Raw genomic sequence first — 17,713 nt, 5'->3', positions numbered from 1 at the left:
CAATAGAAAAACAGTTTAGGTTGTAGAATTATACAGTTCTGTGATTTTGGAATGGCTAAGACAGATGCTATTGCTTTGAATGATCCTAAGCAGGGGTTGCCAGCCAACACAAAGGGGTAGCTACTAGCTACATCATATCCATGCCATCACCAGCAATTTTCTCCATTGAATATCCATTGAAAGTGCATTGTAGTCCAGGACTTGGCTTAACCTGGGTCTGGGGAATCAGACCTTATTGTTTGTCATAACTGCTGCTGTTCATTTGTCATTGATTGCTCAACTGAACATTACTTTAAAAAAATTACTTAAAAGGCCAAATGAAATAAACTTCCCTCAGCTTTCACAAGAACTTAAAAACTGCACATTAGTCTCACATCGGATGTGTCTCAGGGATAAGCAAGTTTCCCTTCCTCTACCAGACTAATGTTCGAAAGACATTAACTGACATTACTCAGTGCCAAAGTAGCTATGGAAATAAGAAGTTATGGTTAAACATGACCAGAAAACCTGATGTATCCATTTCGGCTTATATTATTTATGTAATTAGGTGGTAACAATGCCTTCCCTACACACACACACACACACAAACACACACACGGCACATATAATGTCTAACTGAAGTGAGAGAGACGTCTCCAGAACTTGTATGACTGTTGTGATTTTTTTTAAATGTATTTGTTATATATACCTAGGCAAGTCAGTTAAGAACAAATTCTTATTCACAATGACGGCCTACCAAAAGGCCTCCTGCGGGGACGGCGGCTGGGATTAGATATCATTAAGAAAAGTATATATATAAATATAGGACAAACACACATCACGACAAGAGACAACAACACTACATAGAGACCTAAGACAGCATAGCAAGGCAGCAACGCATGACAACACAGCGTTCAACATGAATTATTGAACTAGTTTGGTGCTGTCAACAACAAGGTCAGTTGGACAGGTTAGTATACTGCTACGGTTGATCGACTTTCTCAGGCTATGGTTTGGCAAAACCTTGCCTAATGCATTTCTTAATCCACTCTTTTCCCTCCAGCCATGGACATCATAGATCCCATCTTGGGCATAGCAGAGAAGCTTTACTCTCTATGTGGTGAAGTGAAAGCCAATAAGAAGCGCTGTCAGCGTTTGGCCCAGCGCATAAAAGCCTTGGAAGAGCTGGTGAGAGCAGTCAAGGTGAAGGGACTGGGGCAAAAGCCTTCCCTTGTGAAGAATGTCCTATGCGAGCTCAAACTCACCTTGGAAAATGCCCAGGACGTGGTTAAGAAATATTCCTGCGCCAGCTACCTGAAGCGCATCCTGAAGGCCTACGACCAGGGAGATGATTTTGGGAGTTTAAATGAGCGTCTGAATGATGCGGCTCAGGGGCTGTCGCTAGCCCTGCAGGTGGATCAGAGTGACGAGCTACTTCAGGAGTCTCGAGAGACGACACGATGGAGAGAGGATGAGGCTGACAGGGAGAGTGATCGTCTGGAGCTGCAGAAATGTGAGACATCTCTACCATGCCGTTTCAGTGCAAGGTCAAAATCAAATGGCCTCTCTGTATGAGCAGGTAGGGAAAGCTCCAGTTGTTGATCCTGTTGACTACGCCAAATTTATTTGTGTGTGTTTGTTACTGTTATGTCCCACAGTGCTACTGTCTCTGGCGGAGGACACAAAGGAAAGTGTGGACACAGTGCATGAGAAAGTGAACTCCACTGAAAAAGATGTGAAAGACATCAAAGCCTTGTTGGAAACCTGTAAGTAAGCCTCTATAGATTAATTGTCATTACAAACTGTACTTGTAACTGTTGCTGTTTCTAATTTCTTACTGATTTCAACCTGCGCCTGATGATAAAGGAGACTGTGAGTATATCCTATCAGCACAGTTCTGCATCCTACATCAGGCCAGCATCCCATGGCCTCTCCATCCGCACTGTATTTTGCGTGACGATGTGCTGTGATACCTTCAGTTCTCTGTGTTATTGGTTTGATGTGCCTATGTGACTTGCCATCTCAGTGACTTTGTTGTGTGTTTCCCATTGACAGTAATGAAGCCCAGTATTTTTCATGAAGACATAAGAGAGATCAAGCCAGAGGAGCTGATCTACGACCTGCCCAAAGAGCCCTTCATAAAAAATGACAGCTCTGAAATATTCAAAGGAGAGTACAACAAATTCACAGTGGCCATCAAAAGATACGCCTACTCAAGTAGCACAAGCCTGAGGTATGTAGCATAGCATACAAGACATCTCAGAGAGTTCTTGTAATATCACTTTCGGTGCTAAACATCTATTTGTTTAATGGGTTATGTTTGTCCCACACAGGCAGGTGAGAAGCGTCTTTAAAAAGGAAGTGGAGACTATGAAACGCTTTGAGTCACCAAACATCCTGCGAATGTTTGGGATCTGTGTCCAGGAAGAGAGCGGTGAGTGAGCTTCTGTATTTGTTTTACAGTATGTGTAGTAATTGCTGAAGAAATATAAGACGGGATCAAATCACCATGTGATTGCAGGATATTTCAAAATGTGATGATGTGCCGTTGTTGCATTTAATAATGATCTTCTCTACCCTTGTTGTCCTATAGGACCCAATCCAAACTTCCTCATTGTCATGGAGTTTTGTGAGAAGGGCAGTCTGAGAGAGGTGCTGGATTCCCAAAGGAAGCTGCCCTGGGACAGAAAGGCTCGCATGAGTCTGGATGCAGCACAGGGCCTCTACAGGTAACAGGTTGATGTTTATTGTCATGAGTCTGGATGCAGCACAGGGCCTCTACAGGTAACAGGTTGATGTTTATTGTCATGAGTCTGGATGCAGCTCGGGGCCTCTACAGGTAACAGGTTGATGTTTATTGTCATGAGTCTGGATGCAGCACAGGGCCTCTACAGGTAACAGGTTGATGTTTATTGTCATGAGTCTGGATGCAGCTCGGGGCCTCTACAGGTAACAGGTTGATGTTTATTGTCATGAGTCTGGATGCAGCACGGGGCCTCTACAGGTAACAGGTTGATGTTTATTGTCATGAGTCTGGATGCAGCACGGGGCCTCTACAGGTAACAGGTTGATGTTTATTGTCATGAATCTTGACCTGAAGGCAGTAAAGATGGGCTAGATGGGCAAGCTGCTTTTTGGTCTTGATTGAAGGTATTTCTTTAGGCATTAGGTTTAGTAGTGTGGTTAAGGTTAGGTTTAAAATCTGATTTTATGTCTTTGTGGCTGTTCAAGCTAGTGACTACTGCAGAGCTGCCTCCAGGGCAAAACTCATGACAATAAATGCCAACCTACCTACAGTTATACAGTACCACTATAGAAATGAATCTCTTTACCTTGTGCCCTACACACATTACATTTACATTTAAGTCATTTAGCAGACGCTCTTATCCAGAGCGACTTACAAATTGGTGCATTCACCTTATGATATCCAGTGGAACAACCACTTTACAATAGTGCATCTAACTCTTTTAAGGGGGGGGAGGGGGGGGTTAGAAGGATTACTTTATCCTATCCTAGGTATTCCTTAAAGAGGTGGGGTTTCAGGTGTCTCCGGAAGGTGGTGATTGACTCCGCTGACCTGGCGTCGTGAGGGAGTTTGTTCCACCATTGGGGTGCCAGAGCAGCGAACAGTTTTGACTGGGCTGAGCGGGAACTGTACTTCCTCAGAGGTAGGGAGGCGAGCAGGCCAGAGGTGGATGAACGCAGTGCCCTTGTTTGGGTGTAGGGCCTGATCAGAGCCTGAAGGTACGGAGGTGCCGTTCCCCTCACAGCTCCGTAGGCAAGCACCATGGTCTTGTAGCGGATGCGAGCTTCAACTGGAAGCCAGTGGAGAGAGCGGAGGAGCGGGGTGACGTGAGAGAACTTGGGAAAGTTGAACACCAGACGGGCTGCGGCGTTCTGGATGAGTTGTAGGGGTTTAATGGCACAGGCAGGGAGCCCAGCCAACAGCGAGTTGCAGTAATCCAGACGGGAGATGACAAGTGCCTGGATTAGGACCTGCGCCGCTTCCTGCGTGAGGCAGGGTCGTACTCTGCGAATGTTGTAGAGCATGAACCTACAGGAACGGGTCACCGCCTTGATGTTAGTTGAGAACGACAGGGTGTTGTCCAGGATCACGCCAAGGTTCTTAGCACTCTGGGAGGAGGACACAATGGAGTTGTCAACCGTGATGGCGAGATCATGGAACGGGCAGTCCTTCCCCGGGAGGAAGAGCAGCTCCGTCTTGCCGAGGTTCAGCTTGAGGTGGTGATCCGTCATCCACACTGATATGTCTGCCAGACATGCAGAGATGCGATTCACCACCTGGTTATCAGAGGGGGGAAAGGAGAAGATTAATTGTGTGTCGTCTGCATAGCAATGATAGGAGAGACCATGTGAGGATATGACAGAGCCAAGTGACTTGGTGTATAGCGAGAATAGGAGAGGGCCTAGAACAGAGCCCTGGGGGACACCAGTGGTGAGAGCACGTGGTGCGGAGACAGATTCTCGCCACGCCACCTGGTAGGAGCGACCTGTCAGGTAGGACGCAATCCAAGCGTGGACCTTGCCGGAGATGCCCAGCTCGGAGAGGGTGGAGAGGAGGATCTGATGGTTCACAGTATCAAAGGCAGCCGATAGGTCTAGAAGGATGAGAGCAGAGGAGAGAGAGTTAGCTTTAGCAGTGCGGAGCGCCTCCGTGACACAGAGAAGAGCAGTCTCAGTTGAATGACTAGTCTTGAAACCTGACTGATTTGGATCAAGAAGGTCATTCTGAGAGAGATAGCAGGAGAGCTGGCCAAGGACGGCACGTTCAAGAGTTTTGGAGAGAAAAGAAAGAAGGGATACTGGTCTGTAGTTATTGACATCAGAGGGATCGAGTGTAGGTTTTTTCAGAAGGGGTGCAACTCTCGCTCTCTTGAAGACGGAAGGGACGTAGCCAGCGGTCAAGGATGAGTTGATGAGCGAGGTGAGGTAAGGGAGAAGGTCTCCGGAAATGGTCTGGAGAAGAGAGGAGGGGATAGGGTCAAGCGGGCAGGTTGTTGGGCGGCCGGCCGTCACAAGACGCGAGATTTCATCTGGAGAGAGAGGGGAGAAAGAGGTCAAAGCACAGGGTAGGGCAGTGTGAGCAGAACCAGCGGTGTCGTTTGACTTAGCAAACGAGGATCGGATGTCGTCGACCTTCTTTTCAAAATGGTTGACGAAGTCATCCGCAGAGAGGGAGGAGGGGGGAGGAGGGGGAGGAGGATTCAGGAGGGAGGAGAAGGTGGCAAAGAGCTTCCTAGGGTTAGAGGCAGATGCTTGGAATTTAGAGTGGTAGAAATTGGCTTTAGCAGCAGAGACAGAAGAGGAGAATGTAGAGAGGAGGGAGTGAAAGGATGCCAGGTCCGCAGGGAGGCGAGTTTTCCTCCATTTCCGCTCGGCTGCCCGGAGCCCTGTTCTGTGAGCTCGCAATGAGTCGTCGAGCCACGGAGCAGGAGGGGAGGACCGAGCCGGCCTGGAGGATAGGGGACATAGAGAGTCAAAGGATGCAGAAAGGGAGGAGAGGAGGGTTGAGGAGGCAGAATCAGGAGATAGGTTGGAGAAGGTTTGAGCAGAGGGAAGAGATGATAGGATGGAAGAGGAGAGAGTAGCGGGGGAGAGAGAGCGAAGGTTGGGACGGCGCGATACCATCCGAGTAGGGGCAGTGTGGGAAGTGTTGGATGAGAGCGAGAGGGAAAAGGATACAAGGTAGTGGTCGGAGACTTGGAGGGGAGTTGCAATGAGATTAGTGGAAGAACAGCATCTAGTAAAGATGAGGTCAAGCGTATTGCCTGCCTTGTGAGTAGGGGGGGAAGGTGAGAGGGTGAGGTCAAAAGAGGAGAGGAGTGGAAAGAAGGAGGCAGAGAGGAATGAGTCAAAGGTAGACGTGGGGAGATTAAAGTCACCCAGAACTGTGAGAGGTGAGCCATCCTCAGGAAAGGAACTTATCAGGGCGTCAAGCTCATTGATGAACTCTCCAAGGGAACCTGGAGGGCGATAAATGATAAGGATGTTAAGCTTGAAAGGGCTGGTAACTGTGACAGCATGGAATTCAAAGGAGGCGATAGACAGATGGGTCAGGGGAGAAAGAGAAAATGTCCACTTGGGAGAGATGAGGATCCCAGTGCCACCACCCCGCTGACCAGAAGCTCTCGGGGTGTGCGAGAACACGTGGGCAGACGAGGAGAGAGCAGTAGGAGTAGCAGTGTTATCATTGGTAATCCATGTTTCCGTCAGTGCCAAGAAGTCGAGGGACTGGAGGGAAGCATAGGCTGAGATGAACTCTGCCTTGTTGGCCGCAGATCGGCAGTTCCAGAGGCTGCCTGAGACCTGGAACTCCACGTGGGTCGTGCGCGCTGGTACCACCAGGTTAGAGTAGCAGCGGCCACGCGGTGTGAAGCGTTTGTATGGTCTATGCAGAGAGGAGAGAACAGGGATAGACAGACACATAGTTGACAGGCTACAGAAGAGGCTACGCTAATGCAAAGGAGATTGGAATGACAAGTGGACTACACGTCTCGAATGTTCAGAAAGTTTAAGCTTACGTTGCAAAAAATCTTATTGACTAAAATGATATAGTACTGCTGGCTGGTGAAATAGGCTAGCTAGCAGTGGCTGCGTTGTTGACTTTGTTTGAAAGTGTAGCTGGCTAGGTAACCTCGACAATTACTCTAGACTACACAATTATCTTGGATACAAAGACGGCTATGTAGCCAGCTAAGATCAAACAAATCAAACTGTTGTACTGTAATGAAATGAAATGTAATACTACCTGTGGAGCGAAGCGGAATGCAACTACTCGCTCCAACCCGGAAGTGCGTATCGTAGAGGGAGAGGCAATAGAAGTGTTGTTTCTTGTATTATTGTCTTTTGTGTCTTTAGAGGACTGCTTCACCTTAATGTCCCCTTTCCCTTTTCTTCTGTCCTTATTTTGTCCCACTTTGTCCCTTCTTTGTCCCTTCTTCTCTTCTGCCAACTAGACACTCCTTGTTAGCTAGCTAGCTTCTTCCAGGAATGTCCCTAGCAACTGCCTAGCAACAGGTAAACAACTTAGCTAGCTAAGAAAACGGTATAATTTTATGAAAAATTGTTACTTTTTCAAAAGCCTTTCTTCTTTGTTAGCTGCTTGTTTGGTCTCCTATTCAGTTTGCAGTTTTCTTTTGATTTTTTTCGATGTACTTTACTCTAAAAAAACATTTAAATTTCAATATTTGTAGGAGCTCATCTTTTCAGCTGCTGCTGCTTAATTTGGAACTCCGGAACATGAAACCAGACACCACCTATTACACATGACATGACGCACGGAGCACCATCTCTATCATATCTTTGCCATAAGTTTTATATTGATACAATTTTAACTAAGGAATCGGTCTATCATACATTTTTTTAGTTGAATAAGTCTTTCTCTTTCGCTTGCTCGCTCTTTCATTCATTCATATACACTACCGGTCAAAAGTTGTAGAAAACCTTCTCATTCATGGGTTTTTCTTTATTTTTACTATTTTCTACATTGTTGAAAATTAGTGAAGACATCAAAACTATTAAATAACACATAAGGATTCATGTAGTAACAAAAAAAAGTGTTAAACAAATAAAAATACATTTTAGATTCTTCAACATAGCCACCCTTTGCCTTGATGAAATCTTTGCACACTCTTGGCATTCTATCAACCAGCTTCACCTGGAATACTTTTCCAACGGTCTTGAAGGAGTTCCCACATATGCTGAGCACTTGGTGGCTGCTTTTTCTTCACTCTGCTGTCCGACTCATCCCAAATCATCTCAATTGGGTTGAGGTAGGGGGATTGTTGGAGGCCAGGTCATCTGATGCAGCACGCCATCACTCTCCTTCTTGGTAAAATAGCCCTTATACAGCCTGGAGGTGTGTTGGGTCATTGTCCTGTTGAAAAACAAATGATAGTCCCACTAAGCCCAAACCAGATGGGATGGCGTATCGCTGCAGAATGCTGTGGTAGCCATGCTGGTTAAGTGTGCCTTATTTTCTAAATAAATCACAGTGTCACCAGCAAAGCACCCCCACACCATGACACCACCTCTTCCATGCTTTATGGGGGGGGAATACACATGTGTAGATCATCCATTTACCCACACCGCTTCTCACAAAGACACGGCAGTTGGAACCAAAAATAAATAATTTTGGACTCATCAGACCAAAGGACAGATTTCCACTGGTCTAATACCCATTGCTGTGTTTCTTGGCCCAAGCAAGTCTGTTCTTATTGGTGTCCTTTTAGTAGTGGTTTCTTTGCAGCAATTTGACCATGAAGGCCTGATTCACACGGTCTCCTCTGAACAGTTGAGATGTTTGTTACTTGAACTCTGTGAAGCAGTTATTTGGGCTGCAATTTCTGAGGCTGGTAACTAATGAACTTATCTTCTACAGCAGAGGTAACTCTGGGTCTTCCATTCCTGTGGCGGTTCTCATGAGAGCCAGTTTCATCATCGCGCTTGATGGTTTTTGCGACTGCACTTGAAGAATCTTTCAAAGTTCTTGAAATGTTCCATATTGACTGACCTTCATGTCTTTAAGTAATGATAGACTGTCTTTTCTCTTTGCTTATTTGAGCTGTTCCTGCTATAATATGGACTTGGTCTTTTACCAAATAGGGCTATCTTCTGAATACCCCCCTACCTTGACGCAACACATCTGATTGGCTCAAATGCATTAAGAAGGAAAAAAATTCCACAAATGAACTTTTAACAAAGCAAACCTGTTAATTGAAATGCATTCCAGGTAACTACCTCATGAAGCTGGTTGAGAGAATGCCAGTGTTTCCTTTATTTTTACTATTTTCTAAATTGTAGAATAATAGTGAAGACATCAAAACTATGAAATAACACATGTTATCATGTAGTAACCAAAAAAGTGTTAAACAAATCAAACATATTTTGAGGTTCTTCAAGGTAGCGACTCTTTGCCTTGATGACAGCTTTGCACACTCTTGGCATTCCCTCAACCCGCTTCATGAGGAATGCTTTTCCGTTGGAAACTATTCATGCAGCTTATGATCCAACTACTTAAAACTTCTATCCACCAATACTATACAGTATGCTCTGGTGTTTCATCTTCTCTAAAATAGTGGGTACATTGTATCAGTGTTCTGCGCATCTCTCACAAAAGTTCACATAAAAGAGGAAATGTACCCTAATCACTTTGAGCTGTCATGACTAGCGAATCCCCCTCTAATTGTAGATTGCACCAGTCGGAGGAGAAGTTTAAAGTGCATGGATGCATCAACAGCAGCAAGTTCCTGGTAGATACCGGGTACAGAGTGAAGGTATGAGGTTCCATGCAGTCCTCTACACATCCATGTGTGTCTGACACTACAAAGTGATAGAGTACTTAACCTATCTGGATGTAATTTTCTGTTCTTTGTTGTACATGGTTAGCTGGGAGGTTTTGAGCTGGCCAAAACCGAGACGTCATTGAAGAGGACTAAGGACAGCAGTAGAAGCTCTTTATGCTACAGCTCCCCTCAGCAGCTTGAGAGTATTAATCATAAATACAACAAGGAATGTGAGATGTACAGGTCAGCTTCAAGTCAAAATACTACACTCAACCATTGAACCATGAATGTAAAATCACAAACTCATTATAGTGCCTTTCAGAAAGTAGTCACATCCCTTGACTTTTTCCACATGTTGTCGTGTTACAGAATTTAAAAGGGATTAAATTGAGATTTTGTGTCACTGGCATGCACACAATACCCCGTAATGTCAAAGTGGAATTGTGTTAGAAATGTATCAAAGCTGAAATGTCTTGAGTCAATAAGTATTCAACCCCTTTGTTCAGGAGTAAAAATGTGCTTTACTAGTCACTTAATACGTTGCATGGACTCGCTCTGTGTGCAATGATTGTGTTTAACATGACTTTTTAATGACTACCTCATCTCTGTGCTCCACATATACAATTATCTGTTAAGTCCCTCAGTCGAGCAGTGAATTTCAAACACAGATTCAACCACAAAGACCAGGGAGGTTTTTCAATGCTTTGCAAAGAAAGGCCCCTATTGGTAGATAGGTTTAAAAAAAAAAAAATATGAAACAGAATATCTCTTTGAGCATGAAGTTATTAATTACACTTTGGATGGTGTATCAATACACCCAGTCACTACAAATATACAGGTGCCCTTCCTAATTCCGTTGCCGCGGGGAAGAAAACCGCGAAGGAATTTCATCATGAGGCCAATGTTAACTTTAAAACAGTTGCAGAGTTTAATGACTGTGATTGGAGATAACTTAGGCTGGATCAACAACATTGTAGTTACTCCACAATACTAACCTAAATGACAGAGTAAGAAGGAAGCCTGTATAGAATCCAAATATTTCAAAACATGCAATAAGGCACTAAAGTAAAGAATGTGGCAAAGAAATTAACTTTATGTCCTGAATACGAAGTGTTATGTTTGGGGGCAAATCCAACAAAACACATCACTGAGTACCACTCCATATTTTCAAGCATGTTATGGGCAGCGGTTGGACCCAAAAATAATTTTCCAATTGTTTTGTTCTGAACAGAACCATTATTTGTGTTACGTTACTGTTCCGACCAGCAAAATCAAGTTCTGGATTTATTTACATTTTTACATTTAGCTCGACATTAAATTACTAAACCAATCAGTGCGGATAGAGCAGCTTACTATGGAGCGGGTAAACAATTTAGTCTGCATAGGAAAGTTGTTGCGAGCAAATTGTATTTTGCCGTAACATCATGGTTTAATCATAATAAAAGAAACACGCACACTGACATTTTGTAGGAAGCTTGCCTTGAAGCGCGGGGCATCTTTTATTTACTTTGAACTTCCAGGTTGGTTTAACATTAGACCAGAGGAAACGCTGACAAGCTTGTGTGTGTGCAGAGCAGCACCATAATTAAAAACAAGTCTTACCTTTCTTGTAGTTAATAAATCCAATGTGAAACGTGATGACTTTAGTATCCTTAACTAGCATTGAAAAAGTGAATCCATTCTCTAATTAAACGTCTCTCCCTAATTTTCTGAATCATGCTTATAATGTCATCAGGAGGCTATAGTAACCTATGCTTCAGAGGGGAGGCACAGACGGACACCCACTGGCAAAGATCAGCTGGCAGGCAGACGCTGAGTTTCTCAGTAACAGAGTGAGGGCTTTGCATAGGTACTTTGATGCGATATTTGTGGGCCTGGAAAAATAACATTATTAACCGGTTCCCATGCTTTTAAAATAATGGTTCTGTTCCGGAACTGTATAGATCACTTTAGTTTCAGGCTCCGTTCCTCAAAGTTGTTTTTCAGTTCTGTTTCCTGAACTGGTTCCAACCCTTGGTTATGGGTATGCTTGTCATCAGCAAGGACTAGGGAGTAATTATTTATTGTTTTAATAAAAAAAAAGACTAGAGCTAAGCATAGGCAAAATCCTACACTCTTAGAAAAAAAGGTGCTATCTAGAACCAAAAAGGGTTCTTCCTGGACCCAAAAAATGGTTCTCCTATGGGGACAGCCGAAAAACCCTTATGGAACCTTTTTTAATTTTTTTTATAGGAGTGTAGAGAAACCATTCATTCAGCCTGCTTTCCTACAGACACTCGGAGACAAATTCACCTTTCAGCAGGACAATAACCTAAAACTCAAGGCATATTTAACCCTGTAGTTGCTTACTATGACGACATTGAATTGTCCGTGAGTGGCCTAGTTACAATTTTGACTTACATCGCCTTAAATCTACTTTAAAATGTCGGTCTAGCAATGATCAAGAACCAACTTGACAGAGCTTGAATAACTTTTGAGATAATGTGCAAATATTGTACACTCCAGGTGTGCAAATCTCTTAGACTTAACCAGAAAGACTCACAGCTGTAATCACTGCCAAAGGTGATTCTAACATTGACTCAGGGGTGTGAATACTTATGGTAATGAACTAGAAACATGTTTTCACTTTGTCATAATGGAGTATTGTGTGTAGTTTGGTGAGCGAAATAATATATTTAATCAATTTTGAATTCAAGCTGTAACACAATGTGGAATAAGTTAAGGGGTATGAACACTTTCTGAAGGCAATGCAATTTTTTGAAATGTTGAAATGGTCTCTGTTCTAATGTAGGCCCCTCAGGCCTGAGTGTACTGCAATTTCACTCTGTTTTAAAAGTGTTGTGTTCTTTGCAGTTTTGGCATTGTCCTTTGGGAGATTGCAACCCGCGAGATTCCCTTCAGAGGTGTGTCAATTAGTGACAATGCTGTGTGTAACAAACACTATCAACAACATCAATGACACTGTATATCTGAAAATAGCAATGGTTGGGTTTTCTTTCCCTCCTAAGCATGTGCTTGCTCTGTCATATTTAGAAATGTATCATTACATTTCTGTTTTCTCTTGTACTTATGATCAGACTGCTCACACAAAGAGGTGTATCAGAGGGTGTGTCAAGACAAATATACTGAACCTCTTCCTGAAGACTGCCCTAAACAGTTGGGGGAACTGATCAACGACTGTCGCTCCTATGACAGCTTCCACAGGCCAACTGCAGGAGGTAATACCTTCAACACACACAACTAATAGGCCTAGATATACAGTGCCCTCCATAATTATTGGAACAGTGATTCTGTTTTTCTTCTTTTGGCTCTATACTCTCAAAGTTTGGATTTTAAATCAAACAATTACTCCCGGGTGTTGGCTTCTAGCTTGAAATATACTTTGTCATGTTACCAGGCTAGAACAATGTAGGATGGATAAGAACTAGGTCTATGGAAAGTTACGGACTTTGACGAGGGAGTGCAGAAAGTTTGCATTCTGTCAACATGTTATTGTTAAATCTCATGGCTCCTAAGGATTGAGGGAAAGGGCAACAGTCTGGTTTAAGTCACTGATAAAGTAGGACAGTCGAGGATTAGGGAGACGCAAAGAATTCGGCCCGAGGTCAAGTCAGATGAAGTGAGAAGGAACAGTCCTATCTCACACCCACATACTTCCACGCTCACAAAGGTTCTAGCATGAGGCAGGGCCAGGACTACACCAGTGAGAGGAACCAATTAAGTTCCTGACTAGCAACCGAGATGTATTGGCTGTCAAGATGTGCAAGGGGTTAACTCCGCCTAGTAGGAAGGTATAAATAAATATGCTTGTGTAACAGTATAACTTTAGTACGTCCCCTCGCCCCGACCTCGGGCGCGAACCAGGGACCCTCTGCACACATCAACAACAGTCACCCACGAAGCGTCGTTACCCATCGCTCCACAAAAGCCACGGCCCTTGCAGAGCAAGGGGAAACACTACTTCTAGGTTTCAGAGCAAGTGACGTAACTGATTGAAACGCTATTAGCGCGTACCCGCTAACTAGCTAGCCATTTCACATCCGTTACACTTGTGTAGACATGTCTTTGCAGCTATATGACCCAGTGGGTGAATAAACTTAATTTGAGCTTTTTCTAATCGTCTGAGTTTTTACTCTGTTCAGAACCTAACGGGTTAAAGTGCAGACTGTCTGTTTTAATTTGAGGATATTCATCCATATCAGGTGAACTGTTAAGAAATTACAGCACTTTTTGTACATGATCCCCGCCATTTTAGGGCACAAAGTATTGGGACAAATTCACTTGCTGTATGTGTATTGATGTAGTAAAAAGTTAAGTATTTGGTCCCATATTCCTAGCATGCAATGACTTGTGACTATACACATTTGTTGGCTGCATTTGCTGTTTGTTTTGGTTGTGTTTCAGATTATTTCGTGCCCAATAGAAATGAATGGTAAATAATGCATTGTGGATGCTACCATGATCATGAATTTATCGTGAATAATGGTGAGTGAGAAAGTTATATACCAACTTGATTGAAGACGCACAAATATACCAACTTGATTGATGGATTCCCTGCATGCTATAAATATGGGACCAAATACTTAACATTTTACTACTTTAATACAAGTGAATTTGTCTCCAATACTTTTGGTGCCCTGAAATGGGGGGACTAAGGGCAAAAAGTGCTGTAATTTCTAAACAGTTTGCCTGATATTGATGAAAATACCATCAAATTAAAGCTGACAGTCTGCACATCCAAACTGTTGGAGTATAGAGCCAAAAGAAGAGAAAATGCTTCACTGTCCCAATCATTACGGAGGGCACTGTATGATCTACTGTAGGTCTAGATACAATTTCACCTGTTCATATTGATTCCTATTTGTCCTCTCAGTTATCCTTGTTTCTTATTTCCATCCTTATAATCATCATTAAGAGGTGTTTTCATACCCAGGACAGATTGAGTAATCAAGTTTTTCTGTTCCACAGTGTTAGTGGACAAGCTCCGCAAAGTGGTTGAGCTGCTAGAGGAGGACTAACAAACAGAGGTTTCCATCCCCAGAGTACTCCGAAAAGAGGAAAACCAAGAGCGGTTATCAACCCCAGGTCAAAGGAAGACCAATTTACTGTCTCAAATTCTTTATGGGATTAAAACTTCTTCTGGATCGGTATCCCATCCATGGGACCGTTGCGCTAATGTAGGCTAATGCGATTAGCATGAGGTTGTAAGTAACAAGAACATTTCCCAGGACATAGACATATCTGATATTGTCAGAAAGCATAAATTCTTGTTAATCTAACTGCACTGTCCAATATACAGTAGCTATTACAGTGAAATAATACCATGCTATTGTTTGAGGCGAGTGCACAATTTTGAACAAAGTTATTAATAAACAAATTAGGCACATTTGGGCAGTCTTGATACTTAAATTTGAACAGAGACAGAATGGTTCATTGGCTCAGTCTGAAACCTTGTACATACAAAAGTACATACAAAATCTAAATTGCATGCGATGGCCTTTCTCTTGCATTTCAAAGATGATGGTGCAATTTTTTTTAATCTTTTACCAGATCTAATGTGTTATTCTCCTACATTCCTTTCACATTTCCACAAACTTCGAAGTGTTTCCTTTCAAATTGTATCAAGAATATGCATATCTTTGCTTCAGTGCCTGAGCTATAGGCAGTTAGATTTGGGTATGTCATTTTAGGTCAAAATTCACTTGGAAAAACAAGAAAAAAGCATTATGCAAACCTGCATCTCATCACCTGGACTTCATTACTCCCTTGACTACTCACCCTTTTTATATAGTAATCTTCTGTTAGTAGTTGTCATGTAGTATTGTTTATGTTTCCATGTCAGGTGCTTCTCTTGTTTTGTATTGTTCATTATTATTAAACTCACAAACTGCACGTGTTTCCCGACTCCTTGTTCGTACGTTAGAACTTACTCAAAATAGTCCGAATTAATCTAAGATAACTCAAGAAATCTGTCATTAATTTAGAAGTTTTTGCTGAGGAGATCTTAGTCACGCAATTATACATCTAACGAATACGTTTGGTGCAGTATTTCTCAATGAAAATATTAGCAAGAAAATGAGTCGTCTCTCGTTGAATGACACCCTACTGTTAACCAATCACCGATGAAGGGGCGTAGACTTCGGCTTGCCTCCAGAAGAAATGTTGTGTTCCCGAACAGCTGAAGAAAAAAAACTCACCGAAGTCCAAAACGAACAAAAAAAGTCACCAAATGTTGTCATAACATCACAATATGTAATCATAATATATGCAAGAACTCTTCCGGCTAGGAAGCATGCAGAATCCTTTACCAGGGTCGACATCATTGGCTACTACTGAGCTTGGCAACTGTAATAATTTTGTGGGTGCTTATATTTGTCCAGTGTTTTTTGCATATCCCATTGTCCCTGAGACACCCTCGGAGAGTGGGGTCACAGCCTGGGTCTACCATTCAATGGCGACCCTGGAGTTTTACTTTAGTGCCATATTCAAACAGGATGTATGTTTTGGAAGACTTTTATTCTTCTGACTCTGTCAATTTGGTTAGTATTGTGGAGTTACTACAATGATGTTGATCCATCCTCCATTATGTCATATCACAGCCATTAAACTCTAACTCTTTTAAAATCACCATTGGCCTCATGGTGAAATCCCTGAGTGGTTTCCTTCTTCTCTGGCAACTGAGTTAGGAAGGACGCCTGTATCTTTGTAGTAACTGGGTGTATTGATACACCTCTAAAGTATAATTAATAACTTCACCATGCTCAAAGAGATATTTAGTGTATGTTTTTTTTTTTTACCCATCTACCAATAGGTGCCCATCTTCGCGAGGCATTGGAAAACCTCCCTGGTCTTTGGTTGAATCTTTTTGAAATTCACTGCTCGACTGAGGGACCTTACAGATAATTGTGTGTGGGGTACAGAGATGAGGTAGACATTCAAAATTCATGTTAAACAAATTATGAGACTTGTTTAAAAAAAAATATGTATATATATATTTTATTTTTGCATTTTCCAATTAAGAACATTCAAGACAAAAGTGAAAAGATATTAGACAACAATAGGACAAAGTGACAGTAACAGACGAGCGTAACTGTCACGCCCTGGCCTTAGTATTCTTTGTTTTCTTTATTATTTTAGTTAGGTCAGGGTGTGACATGGGGAATGTATGTGTTTTTGTATTGTCTAGGGGTTTTGTATGGTATATGGGTCAGTGTCTTGTCTAGGTGTTTGTATGTCTATGGCTGCCTAGATTGGTTCTCAATTAGAGGCAGCTGTGGTTCATTGTCTCTAATTGAGAGCCATATTTAAGGCAGTCATAGGCATTGGGGTTTTGTGGGTAATTGTCTATGTTGAACGTTTGTTGCTTGTCTATGCACTTACGTCATTTAGCTTCACGGTCGTTTGTTGTTTTGTTTAGTTTGTATTCAGTGTTCGTTTCGTGTTTTTCCCTTCTCTAAATAAAAGAGAATGTATTTTGCACACGCTGCGCCTTGGTCCTCTCTCTCACCCATAGACGATCGTGACAGTAACAAAGAAAAAAAAAGAGACATTGGATCATATGGTCATATTATGGCTACATATTATACATTACGTGTGAAACATTATGTAAGGATTATATAGAGATTCAATCAATGTGATGTGGGGGGAGATTCTCCATATAGTCAATAAAAGGTTGCCAAATTCTGTAAAATGTCTTTAACTTATTCCTCAAGCAGTAAGTAATTTTCTCCAGTGGGATACAACTATTAACTTCCGATATCCACATTGCAACTGGCAGGGAGGAATCCAATTTCCATTTCAAGGCAATACATTTCTTGGCAATCGCTAGCAATATTTCTGTTAGCTTTATAGTATGGCTTTGCCTAAGATTGGTGTTAGTAAAGTTGCCCAGTAGACAGACCTCCGGGTCTAAAGGGAATGCAACCCCGTGAATTGAGGATATGGTATCGCATACCCCCTGCCAGAAACCTCGTAGTTTTGAACACTGCCAAGTGGAATGGAGAAATGTTCCTTCATCTGAGCCACATCTATAACATAGGGAGGAGATATCAGGGTTGAACTTGTGCAGTCTAGATGTGGTGATATAGAGCTGATGGAGGGAATTAAACTGGATCAGTCTGTATCTGGAGTTCAATGTGGATGTAACACCATCCCTGCATAGGTCACTCCATAGACCCTCATCAAGATCAATACCCAGATCTTTTTCCCATCTAAGTCAGGGTTTATCTAGCCCAGGCAGTGTTAGTCCTGACATAAAAGCATCGTAAACATGGGAAATGATCTTGAACAGTGGTTGGTCTGCGTGGCAGAGTTGTTCAATAGGTGACATCTTAGGTAGGTTCCATTGTCCCTTGAGAGTCACCCTAATAAAGTTCTGTAGTTGTAGGTAGCTAAAGAAGTCCCTGTTAGGCAAGTGGTATTTCTGTTTC

At 42.6% G+C, this 17,713-nt stretch overlaps 1 protein-coding gene across 2 annotated transcripts in view; it reads left to right on the top strand.

Annotated features, from left to right (window-relative positions):
- LOC120066143 (mixed lineage kinase domain-like protein) overlaps window positions 1–14,557 on the top strand; it is a 50,701-nt gene extending 36,144 nt beyond the window's left edge. For both annotated transcript variants that reach the window (XM_039017288.1, XM_039017289.1), the window contains 10 exons: window positions 1,043–1,492; window positions 1,638–1,745; window positions 2,035–2,212; window positions 2,313–2,413; window positions 2,573–2,708; window positions 9,191–9,275; window positions 9,388–9,527; window positions 12,138–12,187; window positions 12,362–12,502; window positions 14,253–14,557. In XM_039017288.1, coding sequence (XP_038873216.1) covers window positions 1,045–1,492; window positions 1,638–1,745; window positions 2,035–2,212; window positions 2,313–2,413; window positions 2,573–2,708; window positions 9,191–9,275; window positions 9,388–9,527; window positions 12,138–12,187; window positions 12,362–12,502; window positions 14,253–14,302 — 1,437 coding nt within the window. In that variant the 5' untranslated portion in view covers window positions 1,043–1,044 and the 3' untranslated portion in view covers window positions 14,303–14,557. The remainder of the gene's footprint in view (window positions 1–1,042; window positions 1,493–1,637; window positions 1,746–2,034; window positions 2,213–2,312; window positions 2,414–2,572; window positions 2,709–9,190; window positions 9,276–9,387; window positions 9,528–12,137; window positions 12,188–12,361; window positions 12,503–14,252) is intronic.
- The last annotated feature ends 3,156 nt before the right edge of the window (window positions 14,558–17,713 follow it).

Source organism: Salvelinus namaycush, chromosome 21 (assembly GCF_016432855.1).
Source record: "Salvelinus namaycush isolate Seneca chromosome 21, SaNama_1.0, whole genome shotgun sequence".
Classification (NCBI taxonomy): domain Eukaryota; kingdom Metazoa; phylum Chordata; class Actinopteri; order Salmoniformes; family Salmonidae; genus Salvelinus; species Salvelinus namaycush.
This window is presented reverse-complemented; position numbering and strand designations above follow the sequence as displayed.